Below are 27,869 nucleotides of genomic sequence, written 5' to 3'. Positions count from 1 at the left end.
CTTCTCGGTCTTGTCTTTCCATCTCTGCCTGTATTTGCTTCTGGTGGCTGGGGAGTGAGTGTGGGATTGCTTCTGCTTCAAGGTGGTCCATCCCAGTGGACTTGAAAATCCCCACAACTTGAAAGCAGACAGTTGAGTGTTGGTGTGTTTGGTGAAGTTTATGGAAAGTGTGTGAAAGGGTTTTTTAAATTAAATTTTTTTGGTGCGTGTGTGAGAGCATATTTTTATTTTGGCCTGACTAATCCGCATGCCTCTCGCTGGTTCCTGTCCTAACAGGGGGTGTCATTTGATCAAGTCAATAATCTGCTGATTGAACCTGCTCGAATTGAGGAGGAAGAGGTCTGTACATACTCTTTCCCGTCTAGTCTGTCTCACTGTGCCCATCACTCACCCACTTGTTCACCCACCTGTATTCAGAGGTGGAGAAAGTTCCCACAGAAATCCATGGTTAATCTAAGCCAATCACTAGGGAACCCCTAACCACAACTCCTCTATGAGATGGCTGGTGTGGCAGGACCTGGATGCAGGAATGAAGTTTAATGTCTAACTTTTATTAGTTTTTCACTGGACAGCAATAAATTATACTTGTATTGAGATTTCACAAATGTGTGAGTGCATCCTGGGAAATAAGACTAGCTCTCTATCATCCATCCATTATCCTTAACCGCTTATCCGAACTCGGGTCGCTGGGGGCTGGAGCCGATCCCAGCTGACTTTGGGCAAGAGGCGGTGGACACTGTGGACAGTTCCCAAACTATCACAGGGCTGACATATAGAGACAAACGAAGCCAGTCTCTCAGTCACAACTAGCTCTCTAGATATTGACCAATTATCAAGTTGTATCAAATGTAGCTAATTCAATGCAGTAAATACTACTCAATCATGCACTTAGATGTCAGTATTGGGGTTTGGCCTATGTAAAACATTTTAAAGTCGCCTTGCTATTAAGCAGAACACTTGACCAGAATTATATCAAATTTTACCACTAGGGGTCGCAGATTTATTCAGCAGACGCTCCTGAGTGGAACATAATAAGACTGAGTGCCTTTCTTAAACTACCCCATACTCCCTCTCACTACCCAGTTCCTCTCCATTAGCACATTCGCCATATTAAGTTCAATCCCTCACCAGTTAGCAGGGAGTGGAAGTGGTCTATGAAACTCTCCAGCAAGAAGCCTGCATTGATGCGGGCTTACAGACCACATGCAACATCTGTGTCTTGAAACACACTCAAAAGTGCATCTACACAGAGAAAGGTAAACTGCATAAACCTAATATTGTCATATAGACATTAATAACTTAAGGTTACATTGTTTTTATGATGTCATTTAACCTGGGCTAGTACAGTAGAAGTGTTACTTTGATTTAAAAGTGTTGTATATATACAGACTGTTGCTGCAGTTAGTTTTGTTCATGGCATCTTTAAGTTCTTCAGTACATTGCATTTTCTTTTTATTCCTAATGGCCTACTGTGAAACCTTTGCACATTCCAGCAAAGGTTGCATTGTACATATTTTTTAAACTATAGCATATTTTCAAAATATTTGTATTCACATTTCAAGATACAGAGGGACGGAGGGAAGTTATTCCTGAAGCCTGCCGCTGTCACCCCCCAAAAAACAAATTGAATTTCCAGTAATCAAACACAATGTGTGTATGAGGAATCACTGACCTCCTACACTATTCATCATTTTAAATAACAGCCAGTAATACTGATAGATCAGGAGGTTGCAGCAATTTGTCTCCTTGATCATTTGTCGGCTCCATTCCACTTCTGTTGATAAAGGAATATATTAAGCTTAAAGCCCTGCATGTTAATAAGTCTCTTATGTCCTCAAGAAACGTCTGAGAAACTCTGAGTAACAGTATTGTGTATAATTACTTTTTGTAACGTGCATATCATTGCATATAATGTAAAATCAACCACCCATGTTTACAGCTTTGCATTGCAAACAACAAATACGTTTGTTGGTGGCCCTGACAAATATTAACCCTGACTTTCCCAAGTAACCCCTGGATGCCCACACTTGTGTTGTCTTCCTCAAGTTTATCCAAATCTCTAAACTATTTCTAGGCAGCATATGATTGTGTGCCTATTTTATCATCCTGGCATTTTCTTCTAAAATGCTGGTAGTAACCCGATAGCTAAAACTTGGTTTTCGTAGACACATTATAAATCCCACCCAGCATCAGGTTGTGCCACACTACATCTCTGCCACTCTACCTTTCCTCTGCTTCTGCTGCTTTGCTCCTCTTCATCCCCCTGTCCACGCTGTGTTGCCCTGGAATGAATGGGCTGCTTCACCAGCTTCCTCCAGGTGTGTTTGTTTGGCACATAGCAGGTCACTCAGCCAGAAGAGGAGCTCCAGACTGAAGACGGATGAAGACGCTTACATCTCAGTCGACTAATATCTGATTTTATAGACATTAATTGCAGCTGACTGTAATGAATCAAGGTTTAAATCATTTTAAAATGCTTTTGTTTATAGTGTTGTATGTTAATACTTCCCCATTCTGTTTAGTCTTGCTGAAGAAAACTTGTACTGTAGGGCTATACTGAATCAAATGTTAGAATTCTAAATCAATTTTTTTTTCTTTTCTTTTTTTATGCATGTCTATTCATTCTGTTTAAATGCAGTATCTTGCCTGTTTATATAAATATTAGCCTACACTGATATAATTTCTATTTGTAGAATTTGTTTCACATTGTGGCTGTGTAGGATTGTTTCCAACTTGTGTGATCCGAACATTTCCAATAGCTCCAAGACCAAAAGTCAAAATCTATTGAAAAAATATGGATGTTGTCACATTACACATCACATCACACATAAAAATCACAACATGTTTTTATCTAACTGAATATTCTACTCGCGAAAAATACTTATTTAATCTGATGAATCACTGTATTCAAATTGAAGATTTTATTCAAGGATTTTTTAATTTTTTAATATGATGTTGTGAAACAATGACAACAGACATTCGATGCTTCATTCGAAAAACCTCAATAGCAGCTTTTAATGTTAAAAAACATTAGGTACAGCTCTACAAACTTGTTAGAAACATTCAACTGTCACTAAATATTGCATGAAAATTGTCTCTGCCAATTAAGTATTTGCAATCTCAAAAACGTTATGTATTATTATTAATGTCTGATTTGTTTGCTTTAGAAATGATTGTAATCTTATTACAACAATCACTGGGGTATCTACACTACAAGTCCAACACCGTCTCCACATCCAGGACACAGTACACTCAATTTCATCTGTTACTCTGGACATTTTCCCTTTTTCCTTCCACCTCTCCGTCATTTGTCTGCAGTTCCTTCCCCTTTGTGCATGGCTTGCAAGTACACAGAATATACACATATCTGTTATGCCTTATTTAGTGTCTACCTCACATTTTTAAAGACCCTCATCCCGTTACATACACAAGACACATTCTATGTTTTCAGTAAGGGTTGAACCTTTTTGTGAGTTCAGTTAAAGAGGGCTTAAGACAGTGTGTGTTTGTTCACTTTGTCTGAAGTCTACTGTCAGTAAAGTGGTAACTGGTAGATAACAAATCGTTTTTGGCCCTGCCATTTAATATACTTCCGTATGCAAACCTTGCTTAGTAACATAAAATGCCTTTAAAGCTAAATTCAAGTAAAAAATCATCCAACTTCCACTTGACACTGACGTTAGGTTCCAGACAAATCAAAGGATGATGCTGTGATAACATTGACGCAACCTACTGGCAGAAAGAGGGAGGTCACCCATAATTTATAGCATAAATTTTCAAAGGTTATTTTTTTTTAATTTTTTGAAGATGGGTTGTATGAGGAACTTAGACTTGCTCAGTCTGCCACCTACTGTAGTAATGCAATGACCAGTACCTCATACAACCACATGTCAAAAATTCCAAACCATTCCTTTAAGATGTGAAACTAAATGGAAATCAACCAAGAACAAAATGAATAAGAACATTGTGGGCTTGCCTCCCTCTCATTCTGCGCTCAGTGGTGTTTTCAGGGGTTTCATTAGTAGTTGTGCTGACTCCCCCCTCCTCAACTTGCAGCACACACTGACCATCATGAGACAAACAGGCGGCTTGGGTATCAGCATTGCAGGAGGGAAAGGATCTACACCTTACAAGGGTGATGACGAGGTAAGATGTGTACCTGGAATCTGGATATGTTCCAGAAAACTGAGATTATAGATAAAACATTTTTTTATTTGTTTGTGTGTTCAGGGAATCTTCATCTCCAGAGTATCTGAAGAGGGTCCTGCAGCCCGAGCAGGGGTTAAAGTGGGAGATAAACTCCTGGAGGTAAAGTTTTTTTCTGTTCTCTTTTAGCATTTCTTTTAAGATTTGTACTTTAACAGCAGTGCAAGTCATTCTCTCTATCCGTGTCTCAGGTGAATGGAGTCGACCTGAACGAAGCAGAGCATCACACAGCGGTTGAAGCTCTTCGAAGCTCTGGCGCTTCAGTTTCCATGTCGGTGCTGCGGGAGCGAATGGTGGAGCCAGAGAACGCAATCACCACCACGCCACTGAGGCCAGAGGACGACTACTTCCCCCGGGAGAGACGGAGCAGTGGCATCCCGTTCAACGCGGAGACGACTCCGAGCGGGCCTCATCAACGGCTCTCCACCTGCCTGATCCGAAACGACAAGGGGCTTGGATTCAGCATTGCTGGGGGCAAAGGCTCCACGCCGTATCGCACAGCGGACACGGTGAGACATGCAAACACACCCATAACACCATAGTCTTAAATATTTCATGTCTTCTTCCCAGGGAAGTGCCTTGTATACATTATTGTCTCGGACAGGCCTGGATGATGAGTTGAAATCAATACCACAATGTTGTTAAAATCCCTTTTCACTACTTTGTCTTTATAAAGCATAATATGACAATTCATTCTAAAGTCACAAAAAATGATTAGCTTGATTTTCCTTTCAATGAATCGTTGTTGCTCAAAAGGAGCCTACACAAAACCTCCAATAACTAAGTTTATTGATTGCTGAGTTTTTTATTGAATATAGTGAATAAAAAAAATTGCGCTCCAACTGTTAGACCATGAATGACTGCTGAGAGTAATGATTTGTGGCATTTTAACTGTTTTACAGAAAATAAAGACGTTTTTATTTCTATTTCTAGCCATGATTGTGCTGATTCCATAGAGGTACACAACTTAGTGTATATATGGCAGTGGAAAATTAGGAAATTAGACTACAGTGAGTAAAATGTAATGGGAGCAAAAAAAAAATTTTTCACATCTTAATGATAAACACTGCTTTTATTAATTGAGGGAATGACTGACACATTAATTGGTAATGTAAAAAATAGTTGGTTGCAGCCCTCAGTAAAAAAATCACCCTGTTGCATACCTTTAAAGGTCCTGGCCTACATAGGTAAGTTACACATTCAGAAGATTCAAAGCCTTCCATCAAATGTACAAAGCTGATAATTGCATCCAGGTACAGCCTGTAGTTGATGGTTTCAGTAAAAGATGATACTGAGAGATGGAACAATTCCTAATAATATGTTGTGGTTGTGAAGTTAGGTCAGACAGAAACTGTTTCATTCTCAGAGATCCGTCTTTTAACAGCGTCTATTCCAGCCGCAGCGTTTACAGTCCTCACCAGGGAGACGGAGATATGAATAGCCAGCCCTGACACCTGATAGGTCCAGTGTAACTGGACGGGGTGAGGTGTATATTTGGGCCAGCGCAACACGGCTTTACAACTCATGCTGCACAACGAGACCACAAAGAGGAAAGGACTCATAAATTTATGATTTAAGCGAGTCGGACTGTAAGTCTTGCCTCTCTTTCAAAAGCTTTTTGAAACGGATGCAGTGACTTGGTTGGTCTATTGATCTGAGGAGGAGGTGCAGTAGACTTTGCTCCTGCATGTGTTTGCACATTTTGTTTTGGCGGCTAAGAGTTTGGCTATGTATTTATTTGTTAAACAAATTGTGTAATTTGTCAGAGAAAAGGGACAATATGTCTTAACGGTCATGATGTTTAATGAGCTGCTTGTGTTGTTGAGTCCTGATGTGGCTTAATGATTAAAAACTGCATTGTTAATCAGTTGTAATGTATGAGTGGGCTTGGTTGTTTATGTGTATAACCTTTTAGCATGATTTGTGCCTTTGTTTGCTGATAATATCTCAGAATTCCTCTATTAATTACGGCTGGCACACTTCATTCAGGTCGTTATATTTCTAACTCAGATCCACGCTGTGAGATCTCACCCAGTGACTAACAGTAACTCAGCTTCTAGACAGCTCACAATTAGCACACTGATTCATAACAGCATTGCAGCCTGTTGCACCAGACCCTTTTACTACTGACCCTGTCTAATTTGATACACAGACAGGAGAGGCCAGCAAGGATTTGTGGAATAATTAGGTCACCTTTCCCACTTTTTAAAGCTTAATGCAATTGTAATGCAACTTTTACACATTAAAGTGTCTAAAAATGACTGGAATTACGTAATGTTGCTGAGTTGTGTTCTTAGATTATCTCAGATTTTCCAACAATTTACAAATTCACAAAAACCTGTCAATAGCGTCATATCACCTTTGTACACGGTCGTGTTGTCTGCCAGAACCATAAATTATAGTCATGAATTTCCTTTTTATCTGTAAGCCTAATTTTAACTATACAGTCTTCAGATCTTGGTCAGTTTTTTATATTTTTACAGGATGAAGGATTTTAACCATCAGATGTCTGGATTTTAGGTTATCATAGAAACAAACTGATTAAACTTTAGCCACAGCTCAGCTCAACACTGAATAAAGCAACTTTGTGGTAAAAAAAATAATCATTTTTTTGTGGTTTTAATCACCTGGTCATTTGTTTTGGAGAGTAGGAGACCTTTGTGGATGATTTGGCTCCTGGTAAAAATGTCCTGAATGGTCAACACTGTAGTCAGCTTGAAGACAACCTTTTTAGATGCAGATTCTTAGCAATGTCTCCTCAATATGTTGTCTTAGAATATATATATTCATTCTGATTAATTAATCCCCTAATGTACATTAATGTCTAAACACCTGGCAATGTATCTTATTTGTTTTCAGGGAATCTACATCTCTCGCATCGCAGAAGGGGGAGCTGCACACAGAGACAACATACTGCATGTAGGCGACAGAGTGATCTCTGTGAGTACTACCCACCCACCTCCATCTGCACATCACAGTATTCAGTGTCATCAAAACAGGGTTTCCTTTACAATGTTAACATCCATGTGAGCATGGAAATCATTGTTTTTTCTTCTTTGTTTTACCTTCTTGATTAAAGATGGGGTTTGAATAGGAAACAGTATATCAGTTATATTTTTTGCTTAGTTTTGTTATACAATGTAAAGGAAACACTTCATGTATGTCATCATTGCTATGTATTTTATTATTTCCATTGCAAATGTGCCTACAACTTGTCACTCAAGTTAAGTGTTGCCATATCTAGATCAGACTAACTTATGTTACGTCACATGTTTACCCCATGTAGAAAAGTAACTCATCAGACTCAAAGAATACTAGAATACTAATACGGTCGTCATACTAATTCTAACCCAGACTTTCTCCTTAGATGCAAATTGTGTAGCTCTTAAAAGTAGGGCAGAATTTAGGTTATGTTTCACTGCTACTGGGTTCCTGCATGACCTCTCCATTCTCCTTTGTTTCTTCTGCTGAACACACTCCAAGCTTGCTTTCTTCTTTTCTGTCAGCATTTTTGTAACGTTTGAATTGCATGTTTTTATCCAGTCACACCTTTGCCCATATGCCACATTTTAACTGCACAGTACGGAACAGCTTTACTCAACTCACTCTACTGGATAGTAGGATAGTGGATAGTACCTGGTTCTCTTTTTTTTAGTACCACCTTGGTCGATGTTTCAAGAGAACTTGGTCTATATTAGAAGAAGTAAAAACACTGCAGACCCCTTATTGATCCGAGAGAATCGTCACTAGCACAGCACAAACCAGTCATTTTTAATTATCCAATCTGCAATTTAATGGCAAGACCACAGTCAGCCCACAGATAGGGTAGAAACGATTAAATAAAATGATTCACCGATTTTTGCTTGAAAGACGATGTCATGGTAGTTCCACGTTAAAAGTGAGTTGAGTACAGTTGAGGCAAATCATTGAAAATGAGGTGATACATCACAAAGTATTACTATAAACCGTCTGTTAATGGTTGATTTTGATTCAGTGTGACGAAAGTGAAACTGCTCCTACTCCTGTTTCTTTAATGCACACCTTGCTCATAAAAAGCTTCTTGAATTATCCCTCTTTGCTTTCTTTCTGGGTTTACTCTTCTCTTTCCTCCGCAGCTTTTTTCTTATTATTTATTTGTAGGCTTCCTCTTTCTCTCTCACACACACTCTTTACATCTGCATGCTCACTAATGTATTAAGTGGAGCTCCTTGCCTGCTTGGTGGTGGGCATGGTGTTGGGGTGGAGAGGGCTGAGCCTGTATGCAGCAGCGTATCAGCCGCTGGTAAGAGCGGGTACTGTCGGGTCAGCGCTGACCTCTGCTTGTCACTTTGGTGCAGAGTACAGGTTTTAAATTATATGAAACAAAACTAAAGATTTAATCATTTTTTTATGACAGCGTTGTATAAATGCTTTCTTTCTTGCCTTTGTTGACTTAAGATCAATCTTTCTGGAAAAATGACTTCCACTTCCACTTGTTTTTTAAGTAAACAAAGACAAGAAAGGCTGGAAAGTGTGTAATTGATCAGGGAATTTCATGACTTTGGGAAAAAACAGCTTTTCTCGCTCGTAGTCCTTCTCCTTCAGGGAAGTTCTGCCAGCTTAATTTGCCTGCAGCAGCCTGCTGTTCCCCCGCTCCCTCTTCTTCTCTGCCTGTTCCTGTTGCTCTGTATAGGTGTTGGGTTCTTCTTCAAATTACAGTACTCACTTTGGTGCACTCACAAACTCACAGTGACTAAAATATCCGAATGTTTTAGATGTTTAATAGTTTTGAGGGATGAGGTGTAGAATCACAGCATGCCGTTTCCAGCATGTAATTGTTTCTTATTGTTCATCGTGACGACGGCAAATGTGGTCATTGGGAGCATCCTGGTGGGCTGACACCCTTCGTGGTTGGTTTTACTGTTGATCCAGATCAATGGTGTAGACATGACAGAGGCCAGGCATGACCAGGCAGTAGCGCTCCTTACCGGCACCTCCCCCACCATCGCCCTCCTGGTGGAGCGAGACCTGAATGCACCAGGGGGCTCTCCTGGTCAATCCCGGGCACGAGCCCACTCCCCTCCACCCCCAGAACCCTCAGATTCTCCAGACCAGGAGGAGGACGGCCTCAACCTTCACGGGAACAACCTGAGCCGCATGGAGGACGAGTATCCCATCGAGGTGAGACCTTTCAGGGGCGACTAAAGATTAGCTCTTTCGTTTTTTCTGTAGAAGCCTCATCGAGGCATTCAGCTTTTTTTTTTTGTGTGTGTGTTTATTTGGCCCCTGCTTAATCCTTAATGCTGTCCAGTTCCAGAGAAGATGGTGCATGGTATGAAGGCTTGGTCTAATTTAAATAATGGTGTACTTTAGAGTGTAGCATTTCCAGTTGTCAAAGATATATCTGTTTACTCAATAGTGGCTTATGCCTGTGAAAGGATAAACAACATATTTGCATGCAGTAGGTCAGTTTGTGTTAATTAGACAAATTATAGACGTAGATGTAACTCTAACCTGATGTTTAATTGATTGACTTTAGTTAGATTTAGCATTGAAATGTTTTAAAAATCAATTCCTTCAACAAATCTTGCACCTGTAATCCTAACAGGAAGTGACTCTGGTGAAGTCGGGTGGCCCTCTAGGCTTGAGCATCGTGGGAGGCAGCGATCACGCCAGTCACCCGTTCGGCATCAATGAACCCGGGGTGTTCATCTCAAAGGTAGGACTATGAAAGACTTTGAGAAATTCTTTACGGATTTTGTGCTTTTTTTGTGTTTGTGTTGCTCACCTCCAACTCGTCTCCTCATCAGGTGATTCCTCAGGGTCTAGCGTGTCAAAGCGGGCTGCGCGTCGGGGACCGAATATTAGAAGTGAACGCCATCGACCTGCGTCACGCCACGCACCAGGAAGCTGTGCGAGCGCTGCTGGCCAACAAGCAGGAGATCCGTATGTTGGTACGGAGAGACCCATCACCGCCTGGGATGCAGGTGAGACCACCGACTCGAATGAATATAAATATACAAACAGAAGCAAATACTCACCTGACTTGCCTGATGATCGCTGTTTTTATCATTGAAGGAAATTGTGATCCAGAAGCAGCCAGGGGAGAAGCTTGGCATCAGTATTCGAGGAGGGGCCAAGGGGCATGCAGGAAACCCCTTTGACCCCACAGATGAAGGCATCTTTATCTCTAAGGTTCTGAAGTTATATATATTATACTCCACAACTTTGCAATTCAAACATATCTTTGTATATCTTAAGGTTTATAAATGCATTAAAAGAAATGGAGTCCAGAGAGGCATTTTAGTTTTTCATGTACCATCAAAATAGTTGGATAGTCTTAAGAAATTAAACTTTACTTAAAGCCACATCCCATCTACCCTGTATGTATCAGCAAGTTCAGTCTTCACTGCTGTCTACAGAAGAATAAAACAATGCTAATTGCCGCTGAGAACAATGTTTCAGCGGGTCCCTAAAAAGTAATTTAAACTCTTAAGGTCTTAAAATTGGTAAAATGATGAGGGTAATGTTATAAAGCTTATTTAAAGCTGTGTTAAGTCCTAAATAAAGTTAATTTACTTCTTTTTTTACTCTTAATTGTGTTTTGGGGTTTTGTGTTTTGCTTTGCTCACACTGAAACCAACAGGGAAAAAGTAACCACTAAAACAAATTGTGCAGCCAGGTCAGAATATAACAAGCTGAAAGTTGAAATCGTTTCTGTTAACATTTGTTTATCATTTACTTTTAATATAATTCTGGGATTCCAATGTCCCTTAATATCCTTTGTAATTAATTTGCCAGCATGGACCTAAAATGGGTATTAAATTGATCATAAATGGTCTTAAAGAACTCCTTGAAACCTGCAGAAACCCTGGACAATAAAGTGCTATAAAGTATGTTGACAAAAGTAATTAAGTACAGTTTAAGGAGTGATGCATGAGATGCCATGAACAGAAAATTTTAATGCTAGTGTCTGAATTAAATTCATTATAGTGTTAGGTATTTACCGGCAGTTGTAGTCACCTGCTAACCCACACTCTGGTTGATATTTAAACAGGTGAGTTCGAGTGGCGCAGCAGCTCGAGACAGCCGACTGAAGGTTGGCATGCGGATCCTGGAGGTGAACAACCACAGCCTGCTGGGGATGACACACACAGAGGCGGTGCGAGTGCTTCGATCTGTAGGAGACTCTCTGGTCATGCTGATGTGTGACGGCTTTGACCCACAAAAAGTGCCGGCTGTGGAGGTGAGACACCAGGAGCAGCAGGACAAAATGTGTTGTGTTTTTTTTCACTTATAGAGACATAACAGTAAAAAAAATACGCTGAAACCTGTTGATTCAACATGCTGAGGAACTTAACTGATGTATACCTTTATAGTAAGTGGTATTCGAAAGTCTGGGACCACGTAAAATAAAAAAGCTATGACGTGAAAAACTAGAAAGAAAACTAGGAGAAATATTTGGAAATTCTGCTTTATTTTTAGATCAGCAAGGAAATGTTAGCAAATTTCAGGTGCCCGTTAGCTTCAATTTTAACCTACAGTCCTTTACTGCATATCATCTCTCTATCTCCCCTCTCTATCTAATTAAGGCCAAAAAGCCAAATTGTCTCAAATATCATAATAACAATATATAAATTGTCAAAAAATATGCAATTTTGACATTATGTAATTTACTCAAAAACTGCTATTTTTGAACTAAATTCTTAATTTCAAATAAAAAAAATTTATTTAAAAAACCTCTGTTTTGGTCTATTCCAGGCATCTCCCGGTGTCATTGCCAACCCGTTTGCAACCGGCATTGTTCGTAAGAACAGTATGGAGAGCATCTCTTCTATAGACCGAGACCTGAGCCCAGAGGAGATCGACATCATGCAGAAGGTACGATACAGATTATGAACTTTTTTTTTACACCAAGTATACATCTTTATTACCGCGCGAGTTGACATTATCCTTTTAACTTATTTTTCTTTTGTCAAGTGCAATCATACAGTACAGTCATTTGTACAGAGACACAACAGGCATTAATGTTTTACTGGGTAGTCTATGGATTTAAGCATGTACATATATTGTTCCCATTCTCAAAAAAATCAAACAACTTTCTATTCTTTTAGCGTCATTCATTGTTTAAAAATAAATATAATGAAAGAAAGAAAGAACACAGAAAACCACAAAAGGACACTATTTAAGCAACAAACAAACATATAATGTTCACACTTAAGTGAGGAAAAATATAAGTGAATGGGAATTGTTTTAAAGTTGACATCAGGTTAGGTCAGGCTATTGCACTATTGTCTCTGCTTTGAGCAACATTCATTGTTTACGCCAGATAAAGCCCAAAAGCTCTGAATAAGTGAACCGTGTTGGTTTGCACATGAGGAAACACAGTGCACCCCTTTCATCCACATACCAGGAACCAGTTTGGGCGATTTTGTAACGACAGTGGCCAAGCCAACACGTGAATCAGCTGTTTTGTTCAGCGATTCAGCTGCATCCAGCGCCGTGCTTCCACAGCAGTTTGGTGTTAGCAGGTGGAGTGTGACTCACTGCGGCCATGCACGCAGCACATACCCGTCCTTTCACCGCAGCACCCGGGAATCGCCAGCACAGTTGTTTATTTTGTCCAGATGAGCTTTTGGGAGAGTGCCTGTACTAAAGGAATGTAGCAGCTCTGGGGTTTATTGAATGGTAGTTTCTGTTCCTCTGCACACTTTGATCATTTTTTTTTGTCTGTGTCATACAACTTTTATCAGAACAAAAACGGTCAAAAAATAATTTATTTGGAAATTGGTATAAATAACTCTTTTACTGGAGGAGTACTAACCATTTGGGACTGTAAGGATCTTAAATCTTGCTCTTTTTCAGGAGTCTGAGATGGTGAGAGAGACATCGCAGTGGGAGCGAGAAGAGATGGAGAAAGTGGTAAGTGAAATTAAAACTCCTAACACAACTGTTTTTTATCTGTCAGATCAGCAGATACATGGCAATATACATTGAGAGAATACAGTTTTTGCTCCATTTAGCAGCTGAGCATGAGTCTATATGATATTTTAGACTGGAGCTTTTAGATGCACTCAGGTTTGTCTGTTATCGGGTGAATGAAGCTTTTCCTCCGCACCCTGTGTGGGTATTTGTGTTTGACGTATCTATTCCTGCAATATCCCGCCTTGCATGCTTTATTTTCTGCTCCCATAGCTAATGAATAGAGTACTTTTTAATGTGTGCGGATTCTATCCTTTCTTTCCCTTTTCTCTCATCTCTCCTTTTTCTTTTGATGTGTTTGGTGTGATAAAAAAACAAATCATCCAATCATCCCATCTCCATACCACTTCTCCACTGTTTTTCCCTCCACTTCACCCCCTGTAACACTTCTTTACTCTTCTTTAAATCTTCTCATTTCACCTCTCATCGCATCACTGTGTGGCTGTGTGTGGTTGGGTCTCTTCCCTCCTGTACTCTCCTCTTCCTCCTCCTCTCCTTGCTTTCTTGGTGAAGGAGCGTATGCGCTTGGAGCGTGAGGAGGCAACTCGCCTGCTAGAAGAGGAGACTGAGGTGAGACACTCCTCATCGGCAGGTCTGCAGACTAACTTCTTGGGAGTCTGTGCAAACTAAAAAATACCACAAGATTTTACCATGTGAAGTGAGAGTAATTTAAAAAAAACCTCTCAAAATGTGCTTTTCCATGCTTGCAGGCTGGTCTTGCACAGCTCTGGAAATATTGGAACAAAACATAGCCATTTTAGATTAAGTAAAATGATCACATATTGGGAATATAAATGGTTACTTTCCCACATGAAAAAATAACTTTTTCTAAGCTTTTTTGGCAGGTAAAGGATGATAACGATGGCGATATCTAACCAAACTAATCACACTTCAGCTCTATACCAGAAAAATGAAGAAAACACTCTTTTTTCAGGCAAATAAAGTCAATACAGATAATACTTGCTAAAAGGATTGATTAGTTTCCTATATTTTCACTGGGTTTGTAAGAATAAGAAAAAGTTGTGGATCCTCATCACAGAAATGGTTTTCTACTATTCTATACATCTTCTGCAGTAAAACTGATTCACTTTAATATGTTATTGTATTTCTGTGTAATAAACCTCACACATTTACCCTTCTCACCTCTGATTTCTATTTATTCCTCTTTAGAACATCGGCACTGGACCTCTAAAACTTGACTACAAAACCCTGGCAGCTCTGCCCACCACCAGTCTGCAGAAGCTCAACAGAGTAAGTCTCCCTTTATACTTAATGTCTTCTGACAGCAGCAGAATATACACATGTTTCTACACTAACTGTTATGAATCCTTTTCAACGTGTTTGGGAAAGAGTGCAGACCTCTCAAGCTGTAAATTATCTGTATTTCTGTGTGGGCTATGTTGGAAATGGCCTTCGAAGCTCAGAATAGACCTTGTCATGGAATGCCTTGTTTTTATGTCCCGGGGAAACTCCGAGCCGACCAGTTGCCCCTCCAGGAGCAAGAATGTTCACCTCACTCCAAGTCAACAGTACTGACGGTGGCCCCAAGGCCAGACCCATACGACATATCATGGCAAAGTGATGCAATCATGTCCTTCATAAAATAACAAGATTGGATGTGATTAACCCTGATTGAAGAGATAACGTGAAGATCAACAAGTTTGGAAAAAGAAAGTGAAGACCCAGAATCAAGGAAATAAAAACAAATGAAACAGACTGTGGATAAAAAGAAAATATCTATAAAGAACAGGAGGAGGTGGACTTGAAAGGAAGCGAGGCCAAGGGGCATGCACTGTCCTGCTTGATGAAGAGTGTGTGAAAGAAGTGGTGAGATAGAGGAGGGGGAAGGGGACAGCTGCCCGCTATCAACCGGCCTTTCCTCTGCGATATTTTAAACCTGCATCTGGCTCTGAATTGGATGGAGTCTCTTGGGTGGGTGGGGTTTTAGACGGGGAGGGTCAGTATCGTCTAAGAGGGACAGACAAGTGTTTCATTTGCGGTTTCGAAAGTCCTCAGAGGAGTTTGAGTGGACGTACAGCTCTGTCCTGTTCCCATCTGAAAGTGAGTATATAGAGCGGTGAGAGCTGACAGTTTTAGGTTTATTTTTCTTTCTTTCTGTCGTCCTTCTCACTCTCTACTTAATTTTGATCTGGCTGTGTGTCTGTGTTAGGTGTCAAATGGAAGATTTTAGGATTTTGACTCAGTTTTAGACTTTTAAATGTTCTTTGAAATCTAATCACCAAGAGGATTAGAAGGCTTGTTCCGTTTCTCATGCTTACTACTTGATCTATAAGAATACCTAAGGAATCACTGGGTCACATAACTTCGAATAGAATCTATCAGGACTTTGTTTGTGTGCCCTACTTGTCCTTTTTTAAATTGTCCGGGAGAATGTCAATACGTTTCATATGCAGCTGTTAATGTTCTGAGCTGGATATGCTGCTCCAGCACACGTGTTCCTCCTCAAACTGTATCACAGTGACCCTTTATTACAGCCTGCAAGTAGTTACCAAAGATTTAACCTAAAAACTAGATAGTTCTTGTTGAAAATGTTGGATTAGATATGTTAACAAAGCCAAATAGGGTTCCGTTTTAAGTGATAGTGAGTTTTTGCTATGATTTTACTATGAAGTAAGGGTTCAGGCATGATCTGTTACAGAGGTGCGTATTAGCTTTTGTAAAAATGTGCATCTTTGTGCTTCCGCCGGTTCCCTCATCTCGAAGTCAGTGAGGTTTTTGGTTAGATGTCTGAAAAAAAAAGCTTTAGAGCTTTTCATGCTTTGTCTTATGTCATAAAATACATCAGTCAGGACCCCACTTGTGAATTTTTAACCCATTATGCGTCTTAAAGCAGGCTGTGGCTAACAAGTGGCTAAATGAGAGTACAGAGGTTATCGGGACATTAAATGTCATTGTCAGCTTAGTGGTGATGACGCTGAAGTCATAAGACACCATTATGGTTCATTTATAGCCTAAGGTTAGCGTTTTACTTCTGATTATTACATTTACGCTTCAAAAATCATCATAGCGGTGTTAATTTGTGAAGATTATCTTGCTAGGGGGAAAAAATTGTCAATATCATACATCCTTGTTGCCACAGAGCTTATTTTCTGAAAGAATCTAAAAGAAATACCGTTAACCTTCCTGTCGAGGGAACCAGGGCCATACTACAAAAATAAGTCATCCCTACAACGATCTGTCATGATTGATTCCTGGACTTGTGCTAAATTAAAGCATATGATTAAAGTGCTTCAACCTGCTACAATGTGACTTCATGTCTCCATTTTACACTGTGTCCTAACAGCGAGCGAGCATTAGTCCATTGTGACTGCCCTGCAGTGGTGGGTGGGGTGGAAAAGTCCCTGTAATATTAAGCCTGGACCTCCCATGAATCATGCTAACTAGATCTTAGCCCACATATGACACATGGCTCCATTTTAAAACTAGAACATGTACAAAAATTTGATGCATTAGAATGCCCTGATCGTTTTATAATTGCATCGTAGAGCTCTGAATCATAGTTAAATTGTGAGGTGCCCAGAGATTCATTGCTCGTCCTTTTTTAGTCAATGTCCAAGTGTTTACACTCCACCAATACTTAACAAGATGGAGACAGGTATTTCATTTAACATTCAGAAATATTATAAAATAGGAGCTGAAAAACTACAAAGATGAAACAAACAATATACAAAAATAGACTAGATGTCTTCTCTCTAACTAATATTCTTCTGACAAACACTTACAACATGGTTTTACAAGTATGGAGGACAAAAGATTCAGTTACTGGTTCCCAGCATGGCGGGCTCACTGTGTCGGCATGCTCTCCTCTCTCACACCAAACCCCAGCTGTCCCTCACAGTTTGTGTCGGTGCCAAAAGGGCACTCGTTCACATTCCAGCCCACTGACCCTCATCACACCACAGACTCTTATAGTCAGCATGTAGGGACCCACATTACTGCCCCACAATGCTTGTTGTATTCTTAGTCGGGCTATTCTGATTATCAGCAGATATGTCAAGGTCACGTCGGATACATTCCAAACTTATCTGGGTTTACTTGAGGCTTTTTAGGAGGAATTCATCAGTGTTGGGTTTATAAAAACACCACACTTCTTCGGTTGCACTTGCAGTTTCAGGTTTCTTTACATGGGTTGGGTTAAACATTACATTTCCCCCTCCTACAGTGACATCACCAGTCCTCTATGCTCAGTACAGTAAGAGTTGAAGGTGTGCTGGAGCCGGAGTGTCTCGCTGATCTGATAATATGGTTATTTAAGGCAGAGGCTGAGAGTCTGGACTGTAGTAATGTGTCTCTTGGCATAAAGCAGCAGTTAACAAGTCTTGAATGATGGCTAGCTGAGAAACTTATCTTTCAGGCTTCAGGAAAGATTTAGTGAAGTGAGTAACTCTTTTTAGCAGCTGGAAGCTTGTGTGTCAAGCGTCTATTTATAGATGCACAACTAAGACATGCAGGAATTACTCTTCTTCTTATGTCAGATTTAATTTGTTGGGTTGTAATAGAGCATGTTTATTTTTGATGCATTTGTTTTAAGTTTATTGACAGTGGCCTACGTCATGGAGATGAAACTCGTCTGCCTTTGTAGATTTTTGCTCGCAATTAACAACTGCTCTTAAAAGATTACGCTTGTTGATGAGTTTCAATTAACTAACAATTGTTGAGGTCACTAGTTGGCAACATCATGAAAAAGAAGTCACACAAGAAAAAATTGCAAGCAGGCAGTCAGAACATAAAGCAGGTTGTTATTTAGAGGAGAAAATACAACAGACATTAAAATTCTTACTCATTTGTATTTCATTATTCAACTTATTGGCCTAGTGTACTGGAAAAGTTGGTGTACTTATAGTTTTCCTCGTGCAAGGTGGGGTAAAAGTGAGTGCACAAGACATTATGTTAAACAGGATTTTACCTCTGAACATAGTGCCTTTAAATTGTGATGAAAGCCAGTATTTGAAGTGTTTTCCTGTAGTAGCCACTACGTAGTGTTCCCAGATCTAAGGATTTATTTGATTTAGAACAATGTTATTATAAGTGATTTGAAATAATGGCTAAAGTTATAAAATGTAGAAGCAGAGTGGTGGTTTCTGGCACAACTTCATCTATTTCAAAAGTGTAGAAATATAAAGAGGTCAAAACTTCAGCAAGATTTGTAGCAATGGAACAATTTTATGAATGATGCTGATTAAGGCAACAAGCTGTAACGCATTGGCCTTGCAATAAAGTTTGAGTAGACAAATTTGTGAAAATTGAATACATTTTGTAATAAACTAGGATTATCCTTTTAATTTCACTCTTATGCTTTTTTCAGTTCCTCCTCTATTCTTTTTTTTCCTCTAGACTTTCAGCTTTTATTCATTAAATTCTGCTCCCAATAATTCCCTTTTGTGTGTTACAGTTTGAGTGAATAAAACCTTCTCTTTAAGTCTTTGTTATCAGTGTCACTTTACTGTATCTGTCTTCCCTCTTTCCTCTGCTCCTGTCCAGTTCTCTACTTCTGTAAGTGTGACTGCTCCCATGGAGGCCCCCCTGCAGGCCCAGTATGGAGCCCCTTTAGAGCCACTGGGCTTTGGGTTAGGCCACCCCACACAACCACTCAGCCACATGGACCCCGAGTCCTGCCCTGGTCCTAACTCGGAGCACGATTATCTTCATGGATCTCAGTTCTCTCCTAACGGTACCTCCACCACAGACAGTGCTGGCTCATCAACGACCATTAACTCATCAACATTTGAGCCAGAAGAAGAGGAAAGCCTGGTGGACTCTCAGCCGATCTGCTTCAAAGAGAACCCTTTCTTAGTGGCCAATCGCAAAGGAAAGGGTCGTCCGCCGGGAGAGCAGATCCTGTCGGGGCCTCCTGTGGGCTACGGGAAGCCGGGCCAGCTGCAGCCATGGTTGTTCAGCAAGGCAAGCCGCCTGCCTGAGTGTGGTGTGGAGGCAGCATGGTGTGTTACTGCGCACAGTTTGTTGTTTGGCTCACATGTGTCCTTTGAAAAGGATCGTTCAATTGCATCAGAGCTTTGTGAAAATTTTGGGATGTAGAACTGTATTTTTCTGGATGTGAATCCAGGTTGTAACCACCGGGTTTTTCTGCTGTGAGCAGCTCAGAGCTCATGGCACCTCGCGAGGTATTTGGGCACATAGTCGATACATAGTCAGGACCGACTGGAATGTCTGTCCCAACAGCTGCGAGGGAGGTCATCAGTCACGAAGGAGCACAACCTGCAGATACGCACAGAAAAGAGCATGTTTAACAGCAAGAGCTTATTTTTGGTGGACTTTACTTGATGATCACTTCTCCACAGGACTAACCAGTGAATCTTGTTTTGGTGTTTCTTTGCAGAGTGAAAGTAAGAGCAGTTGTTAACGATTTTGGTGTTTGATCTTTGTTTTTCCAGGCGCCTCCTTCTGACTTCCACAGGACAGAGAGCCCGATCAGGGAAGCACCCTACTCTCCCACCATCCAACCGGTGAGCAGCATTAACACCCAGCGCTCCTCCACCATCCTCCTCCCATCTTTTGACTTTATTTCTCCTTTTCCATGAGTCATTTTCTACCACTATAGAAGAGGTATTTTACAGTTGACCCCTTTGACCTTTCCTTTCACACGTAGCCCAGCGTCCACTCTTCCAACAGCTCCCTGTACACAGGCAGGGAGACCCGCTTCGTAAGTGGGTCTTGTGGCCCTCTCTGCTCTGGCCTGGATTTTTTTCCTTTTTTTATAGCACATGTGTTGGCTGATCTAAGCCCGCCATCTGTTAATAACTAGTTCAGCTACTGTGTCTGCTACAGTCTGAAAAGCATGTGACTGCTTCTCCATGGCCAGCTGATTACTGATGCTTTGCCTCATGCAGACTGGATGTGCATTCATTAGAAGGAAAGATTTTTTTATGATTGTCATTAAATGGGTATTTAGGATACTTTGGAGTTGTATGGGGTACTTTTCCATAGTCAGTGTATTTTACAGAGTAGCGGTCAGCACAGCCAGGGTTTTGAAAAGGAAGCAGGAGTACCAATACAGAAGTCAAGCTATTCCTCTGCTGTGGATGGGCCAGCCGCAAAACACATTCACTTAAAATGTACACTGTATTTAGAATATTGCACCACTTTACCTTGCCATCAAACAGCCATGTTTAAGTTGACACAGATTCTATGTTCTCTTCAAAGCTACCAGACTCCATTGACAAAAACACTAATTTTATCTCATAGGAGCCACTGGTTTACCGTTGCCTTGATCAGTTAGATTTTTTTGTGTTACTGTGTGACTTTTGCCTTTTTAAAGGGTTAGTTTAATTTAGCCAAAGTTAAACAATAACACAAGCAAACTAACCAATTGATGCAGCAGTAGACCAGCAATGCTGGTGGTCTGCAAGTTAAAATTAATTTTTTTTTGTCAAATGAGTCTGGTGGCTTTGAAGAGAATACAACAGCTTCTGAACAGGGCTATCTTATGACAATATAACACTGTGAAAATATTATAAATTAGCATACACTTGCACTGATATAGATAATAGAAAGTATAGTGGCTTTAGATAAATACCTCATACAACCCCAGTTTAACGAATCTGAACTATCCCTTTAATGTTTCTACTGACCAGCTGTGGCTTCATATTCTCTCACAAAATAAAATGTCAATTTTTCCTTGAGCAAAGTTACCAGTGTAGTACAAATACTATGTTTATAATTTATGAGGAACTGGGATAGCTGTCAAAATGTGAAAAAGATGCTCAGATTGGCTCAAGGTAAACCCTTGTGGTGTTGCATTGTTTGATAGTGTCTTTATTTGGCCTGGCATCATCCTATAGAAGTTAAACTGTAGTGACTGTATGCAATGTTGGTTGAAACTCAAGTAGATGGTGTCAGTCAATTCATGGATCTTATTTCATTGTCATTGTTTTATTTTCATTTTCATTTTGCAGGCAAACATTCATTACGCCTCCACTCCTATTGCCAACGACAACTCTCCATCATCAGTGAGTCTCTGTGTAGTTTACAAAGAAGTCATTCAGAAAATAACTCTTATAGTAAAATAGCGTTAGAGACTCATCACCCTGGTTTAGAATATCAGGGCAAGATACTTGCATTTTTAACACATATTTGTAATGGGTTTTCTTTGTTAAATTATTTTTTTTGTATGATGTTTTTGGATTTCTCCGCATTTAAATAGTTTGAAAAAAGAGGGAAAAATAAAATTAAAAAATATATTAGCACACTATATGAGCGTTTCCATCCAGAGTAACTTCTGGACTGTCCCTTGATGCTTGTAATCATATAAAAATGAAAGGGAAAAAATGTAATTAATGAGAAACATTCTCATACTGTTGTGATGCTTAAGAAAATTTTTCAAAGTAATAACTTACTATCTTAAAACATTGACTATTATTTTAGATACTAAGTCAGTAAGTTAAGTTTGAGATTGTAGAGATAATTTGATATTGTTTGGTACAGACTGGTGTTGAACTTTAAAACCTCATAGACGGAATAGTAGTCTGAATGTTAAATTATGCTCAGATTAATATCCACCATTCACTCCATTCCTTTTGAGTTGGCATTCATTCTAAAGTTTGGTACGTCTGAATGAAAAGTTTTTCTTTGTGTGCTGTTCAGATTGTAAGACAGATTTTCCTCGACTGATTTCTTACATCAAATAACATTTGTTTTCTCTCCAGACACGACCGGGTGCCATCCAGCCAGTCGGGCGCGTGCGGCAGACCCCCTCTCCTGCCACTCCGGACGGCCACAGTCCTAACCCCTTCCAGCATGGCCCCTCCCCCTTCAACTCCCAGACCTCTGTAAGACCCCTCACCACCACATAGTGCTGTTTTCTATCCACTCTCAGCTCCGTGCCCCCAAAACACAGCGTTTCATAGCAGTGCAGCAGACATACAGATCATTTTGTTTTTGTTTCAAAAAAGAGGCTACAACCAAAGAAAAAGGAAGGCTATTTGAACGCACAGGGGAGTCGAGTCTGTGCAGGTGCTGGAGCATCCCGCTCGACTCTGAGCTCCTCAATCAGATCATTTCTCATAATTCTGAAATATTCCACTTATTTCTTCCTATGGCAAGCAGCATAGCTGGATTGGTAAATAATGAAGAAGCTATGATTTCATCTCATGTGTTTCACAAAGGTGCTCATACAGAAAAGTCTGTCATGGCTTTGGACTTTCCACTGTCTGTCTTTCTCTGGCATACTCCCGTCCTCTCTCACACGAAACCAGCCGCCATGCTGTTCACATGTTCTCCTCCACAGTCTCCTTCAACTTTGCTGGTTTTTTTCATAGTCTACCCTCTCCTCCATGTCTCTGTCTGTCCGTCCTTCCCACCTCCTCCTCTTCTTCTTCTTCTTCTTCCCCTCGGCTCCTCTACCATATGAACCTACCCCACCCTCCATGCCCCTCCAAACCTCCCCCTGCAGCCTCGCGCCCCCTCCCCCACCTCGCCCGACGAGTTCCCCATGAATGTCAAGCAGGCATACAAGGCGTTTGCCGCCGTGCCTCGCTCACTGGCAGTGCTGGAGCCGCCGCAGGTAGGCCGTGCTGCCCGGACTCGCCCGGGTCACAACGACAAAAAGCATGCTGTGCTGATTGGTTGGTCTCGCCCCCCCGCCCCCTCCTGACTGGAGCAGGCTTGTCCTATAAGGAGCCTGCGCCGTGTCGGGGGGAATGTGACGTGCTGTGACGTGTGGAATGCGTTCATCGTTGGTTTTTTGTACTCCAGTGCCATCATCTGTCATACTGGTGTTGAGTCTTGATCCATTCGTACATCCATGTGTGGCTCGTGTACTAATATTCAATCTTCCTGTTTTATATATTTATTATGTGCTAATCAGTCTGCCTGCTCTGTATCTCTGTCTTTGTCCTCCGTCTAAGATTACTTCATTTTTTAACATCCTCCTGTGTCCAATAGGACCTGTACGCTGTGAGGAACAATTTCCACCCAAAACAACCTTCTCCAGAGGTGAGTCAACATACTGACCAAAAATATTTAAAGCATAGCTGTCTGTTGTACCTAGTGGACCTAATAGATATATTATATTTAATGTAATAACGGCTGAAAAAATTCTGCAACTTTTGATATGTTAATTTATTTTATTACATTATTGGTGAAGTTATTAAATCATTTGGTTTTATTACATTTTCGATCAAGTTAATTGCAAATTGTATTACTTTTTCAGGCGTTATTACATTATCAGGAAGTTATTACATGATATGGTGCTACAGGGATTAAAAATAGCCAAAGTGTCAAGTAATGCAGTAAACATATGTGAAATTAATACAAAGCCAAAACCTCAGATTTCTGACCGTTTTTACTTCCAGCTCGAACCGATTTTTATATATATTATGGTCATCTGCTCCAGGCACATTACTACAATGCTTTTACAATCCAATCTCAGCCACTGCTACATGTAGCTAACATCAGCGAAACTTGAAATCCTCAATGCCGATGTTGTTAATTTCTCCCCAGTTTCAGATCACATTCCTCCTGTAACATGTCTGATTGTGTAGTTTTTGGCTTAGAAGCTTTTTATTGGTGATTTTCTGCAGAAATTGCAGCTGCAGTACTCTGCCTTTACAGCCCTTATACAGTCATATTCTTTTTGATTGAGACTTAACCCATGCTGCATTATATGTTGTTTGTAACCGTAATGTTGCTAGGCTATGTGTTTTTTTCACAAGTCCTTTTGTAGGGTGTGTTTTAAAGTTTGTTTGGCCCAGTGATTTCCATAAGCCAGGTTCAAACTGCAGGAGTTTTTGATTTTCATGTGTTTTGCCGCCACAGAGAAAATAAATCCTTGACTAGTGAAAACAGGACCAAATCAGCTGTTTAGCAGCCAAAAATGACCAATTTCACTGTCAATGTCATGGTGAAAAGATTTTAGATTTTTGTTCTTGGAAAAGGACAAAAGGACCAAAAACAGATTATGATAACAACCAATTTATTTGTGGAAGCACTTTTCAAAACATGTTTAAGAACTTTACAAAATCATAAAAACAAAAGAAATCCCCAGATAAATAATAAAAAAGTAGAATGGATAAACATTTGAAAAAAAGAAAAGTAAAACGAGAGAATAGTCTTCTTATAATCAGGCAGATATGATCAGTAAATATTCATTCTACAGCTGCAAGGATAAAAAATATGCTCAAAGCTTACTGTAGTGACATACCAAGGGCTCTTATTGTGACAGTCCGATGACGACCTATGTGGCATTTTCAGCCTCAGTTGATCAACGAGGTGTTTGAAGATGACATAGACGGTCAGGAGGGTAAGGGTTCAACCAGCTCGCCCCGCTCCCCCCTCCTCTCACCTGACCGTCGGGAGTATATGAGCCTGGCAGCAGTGCCTCGCTTCTCCAAGCCGTCCTGGGAACTGCAGGTATCCACCGCCTCCGCCACATCGACAGCAGCCCTGTTCTCCGTCTGGGCTGCGGTGTGCTTGGCTTTAATCGGTGGTGGTGTCTCTGCTCCCAGACACTGGGAGACGGCCATGTTACTGCTGTCTACTGCTAGTTAATTGACCTTGAATCAGTTAAATGGTGCCGGGTTCTGATTCAGTGGCTAATTTTGTCTTTCTGCTCGCTGTGATACTTCTCTCTTCGGTGTCTGTTGTGATCTCTTCTGCTCTTTTGGCAAATGGCGGTAAAATCTTCAGGTGCTGCAGCCTCAGCTCGTATCAGTTGTAGTAGTTATTATCATTTTGTAATCACTACTTTTCCTCCTACAGAGTCCTTCTCCTGGTGGTAAGGACAGCCCAGAGCAGCGCTCCTTCAGGGACAGACAGAAGTATTTTGAGATTGACGTGAAGCAGCAGACACCAGAGAAACCCAAACCTCGAGTGTCTCTAGTTGGAGAAGATGACCTCAAGAAAATGAGGGAGGAAGAAGGTTTGTTTCCGTTGTTTCTTTTTGAGTGTCCATTGCCAATAACTTCCAAAAACATCTGACTTTTGAAATTTACACCCGTGTGTCTGTTCATTTCGCCTCAGAGAGGAAGTTTGAGCAGCGGGCGCGGGAGTACCTGCTGGATGAAGACGAGGAGGATGAGGAGGAGGACCTGGCAAAGCAGGTGGCACAGATGAAGGCAACTGGTAAAGTTTTACTGGATGGAGTGGAGTACAACGTGGAGCCAGTATCCACCCCGACACAGCACTGCGCCACTCCACCAAGCTACAACGTCACGCCGCCGAGCTACTGCGGCAGCTCAGGGTGAGAGGCTGTTTATTGTTATTATTATTGCTTTAAACTATTTTTTATATCCTCAGCTCATAGTATTTCTTTGTTCATAGGCCTTCCTCTGTTGATGGTAAAGGAGAGTCTCAGAGGAACTCACTGGAGGACAGCTTCAGGCTGGAGCAGAGGCCCAACTCCATGACGGGGTAAACTCACCGCACACGACGTCTCCAAGTGTTTCTTCTGTTTGTTTCTGTCCCTCTAGTCATCACTGCCTCTCGTGTGTCCCCTCAGTCTGATCCCAGTGTACCCCGGGGACTCTGCGGCTCCCATCCGCACAGCCAAAGCAGAGCGCCGACATCAAGAGAGGCTCCGTATGCAGAGCCCCGAGCTGGCTGTGGCCCCTGACAAGGACCTGTCCCCTGCTGAGAAACGAGCTCTGGAGGCGGAGAAGAGAGCCATGTGGAGGGCAGCACGGTAAATACAACACATGTCACACATTCTGACTGAGAAGGCAAAACCTCTCATCAGGTCTTTTTTGTTTGTCTTTTAAGCTTTTATTTTTCCTTACTTTGTATTTCTAGTAAAGGGATGTGTTGAATGGAAAATTAATCCGTTACCAATTCTATATAGTTAGATTAAACCCTTTTAAAAACTCAGATAAAGCAGTGTAGGAATATTGATTTTGTAACTTTATCTTTGTCTTTAGTCTTCTTATCTTCCTATCGCTCTCATGTTTCCCTGCCGCCTACTCTTCTCTAACTCATTAACTCATCAGTAAAATTAAAGGACGTCTTTTTCAAAGAAACTGTTGTGGCCTTTAGTAACTTTCTGGCTGATGATCAGGGCGAAGCAGAAACATCGTCCACATTGGTATAAATATAAATCAACTTCTTCAGTTTGTTCCAAAGTGGGTTTACTCTTGCAGTTCATGTGATGTAAACCTTGACCACTCTGAGAGAAGCACAGGGACGTAAGAAGAGAAATACGTGTGGAAAAACAAAGAGCAAAAGTACAACAAATGATGTGGTGAAAAAGGCCAAAACATTTCCACTATTTGTTCTTTATATTGTTGTTGGACTAAGTTTAAATACTAAATGTCAAGCTCACATTTTGTGGTGTTAATAAGAGGGGGTTGGTGGTCAATAACAAGGTTCAGCTTTTTTTTATGCAAGTTCACGGTTCATTCTGCGTGGTGGCAGCACCGTCCTGTGTGTGTGTGGGAAGTCTCTCTTCTCTCTTATTATTTTCATGTCTAAAAATTGGATCTTATTTATTATTCCTGGCTCTTCTTAATGTGTCCTTCCATTCTTTGGTTATCTTCTCTCTGTCTGTATGCCTTTCTTTCCTTCCTCTCCTCCTCCTCATCTTCCTCCTTCATCCTGGTGCTCTTCTCGTCCCGTCTGTCCCCCTCTCCCTGGCCTCGCGGGGCCCAGGCCCTGTGGCCTAGAGGAGGATGTTAGGCAGTATGAGCAGGACCTGGCTAAGAGGCTCTACCAGGCCAGAGTGAGGGCGTCTCAGGGCCCGGCCGAGGGCCCCCAACTCCCAACCTCCTCCTCTACCTCCTCTGCAGCCTCACAGCTCAGGTCTGCTCCTCGGCCCCAGCCACCAGGGCCAGACGCACGGCATCGTGGGGGTGTGCTGGGGTGCTTTGGGGGTATTTTGCTAGAGGCCGAGTTCAGAAAGGTCCAAGCAAGCACTCGCAGCGACACTGTGACAGTGCTTCCACTGCCTTTCTAGTGCTGTCTTGCTTCTGCACGTCTTTGCTGTTTCCATCTCTAGCCTCCTCTGGTTCCCCTTCTCAATTCAATTCAATTCAATTCTTCTCTCTCTCTCTCTTTCTCTCTCTTTTCTCAGTCTTGTCTCCTCCTCTCTTTTCATCTGCGCCTTGCCGTTCTCTTGATTTTCATACTTTTATTTGTACTAACACACATCCTGCAGTAAGTTTGCAAGCTGTTTGTGAGTTGAGGGTAAACCTACTAGCAGTAGGTAATCCTTTTCCTGGAATGCCTCCCTTTTTTATTGTGCAATCAAATCAAACTGGTTGTTTGTGACAGCAAACCAGGACAAGGAGCACCCAAAATAAGTAGTGATCGGCACAACACCCACCTGTAGCGGTGTGTGTGCCTGTCAGTTACTGTCTCTGTATTTATTTCCTGGCTTTTCTTCCATCATTTATCTGATGGTGGCTGTTCTTCTTGTAGAATGAAGTCTCTGGAGCAGGATGCACTGAAAGCACAGATGGTCATTGCCAAGTCTCGGGACGGGAAGAAACGTGGCACACTAGACCAGCTGACGGAGTCGCCCTCGCCCGCCCCCACACCCTCTCCCACACCTATGGAAGGTAGGAAGCTGTTGTCCTTAACACCACTGAGACCATCTTCTTATAAAATTGATTTGATTTGAACTGTGCTCAATATTGACAGGTTTTAAACTAGTCTTCAATTTAAAATTCTGCCCAATATCAGGAAAATTAGTCATTAGAAAAATCCCTCATTTTTAAGAAACTTTTATTCCCTTG

At 41.1% G+C, this 27,869-nt stretch overlaps 1 protein-coding gene across 3 annotated transcripts in view; it reads left to right on the top strand.

Annotated features, from left to right (window-relative positions):
• scrib (scribble planar cell polarity protein) overlaps positions 1 to 27,869 on the top strand; it is a 71,472-nt gene that overhangs the window by 37,955 nt on the left and 5,648 nt on the right. Inside the window, exons 16-39 of one of the 3 annotated variants that reach the window (XM_059326602.1) lie at positions 277 to 339; positions 4,057 to 4,146; positions 4,231 to 4,308; positions 4,398 to 4,715; positions 7,066 to 7,146; positions 9,118 to 9,366; positions 9,794 to 9,904; positions 9,996 to 10,172; positions 10,264 to 10,380; positions 11,243 to 11,431; positions 11,947 to 12,066; positions 13,051 to 13,107; positions 13,681 to 13,737; positions 14,338 to 14,418; positions 19,581 to 19,652; positions 21,102 to 21,155; positions 21,852 to 21,974; positions 23,089 to 23,139; positions 24,397 to 24,555; positions 24,904 to 25,063; positions 25,165 to 25,384; positions 25,465 to 25,554; positions 25,643 to 25,825; positions 27,553 to 27,692. In XM_059326602.1, coding sequence (XP_059182585.1) covers positions 277 to 339; positions 4,057 to 4,146; positions 4,231 to 4,308; positions 4,398 to 4,715; positions 7,066 to 7,146; positions 9,118 to 9,366; positions 9,794 to 9,904; positions 9,996 to 10,172; positions 10,264 to 10,380; positions 11,243 to 11,431; positions 11,947 to 12,066; positions 13,051 to 13,107; positions 13,681 to 13,737; positions 14,338 to 14,418; positions 19,581 to 19,652; positions 21,102 to 21,155; positions 21,852 to 21,974; positions 23,089 to 23,139; positions 24,397 to 24,555; positions 24,904 to 25,063; positions 25,165 to 25,384; positions 25,465 to 25,554; positions 25,643 to 25,825; positions 27,553 to 27,692 — 3,040 coding nt within the window. The remainder of the gene's footprint in view (positions 1 to 276; positions 340 to 4,056; positions 4,147 to 4,230; positions 4,309 to 4,397; positions 4,716 to 7,065; positions 7,147 to 9,117; positions 9,367 to 9,793; positions 9,905 to 9,995; positions 10,173 to 10,263; positions 10,381 to 11,242; positions 11,432 to 11,946; positions 12,067 to 13,050; positions 13,108 to 13,680; positions 13,738 to 14,337; positions 14,419 to 19,580; positions 19,653 to 21,101; positions 21,156 to 21,851; positions 21,975 to 23,088; positions 23,140 to 24,396; positions 24,556 to 24,903; positions 25,064 to 25,164; positions 25,385 to 25,464; positions 25,555 to 25,642; positions 25,826 to 27,552; positions 27,693 to 27,869) is intronic. The other 2 variants (XM_059326603.1, XM_059326604.1) reach the window with 2 other exon arrangements.

Source organism: Centropristis striata, chromosome 23, assembly GCF_030273125.1.
Source record: "Centropristis striata isolate RG_2023a ecotype Rhode Island chromosome 23, C.striata_1.0, whole genome shotgun sequence".
NCBI lineage: Eukaryota > Metazoa > Chordata > Actinopteri > Perciformes > Serranidae > Centropristis > Centropristis striata.
This window is presented reverse-complemented; position numbering and strand designations above follow the sequence as displayed.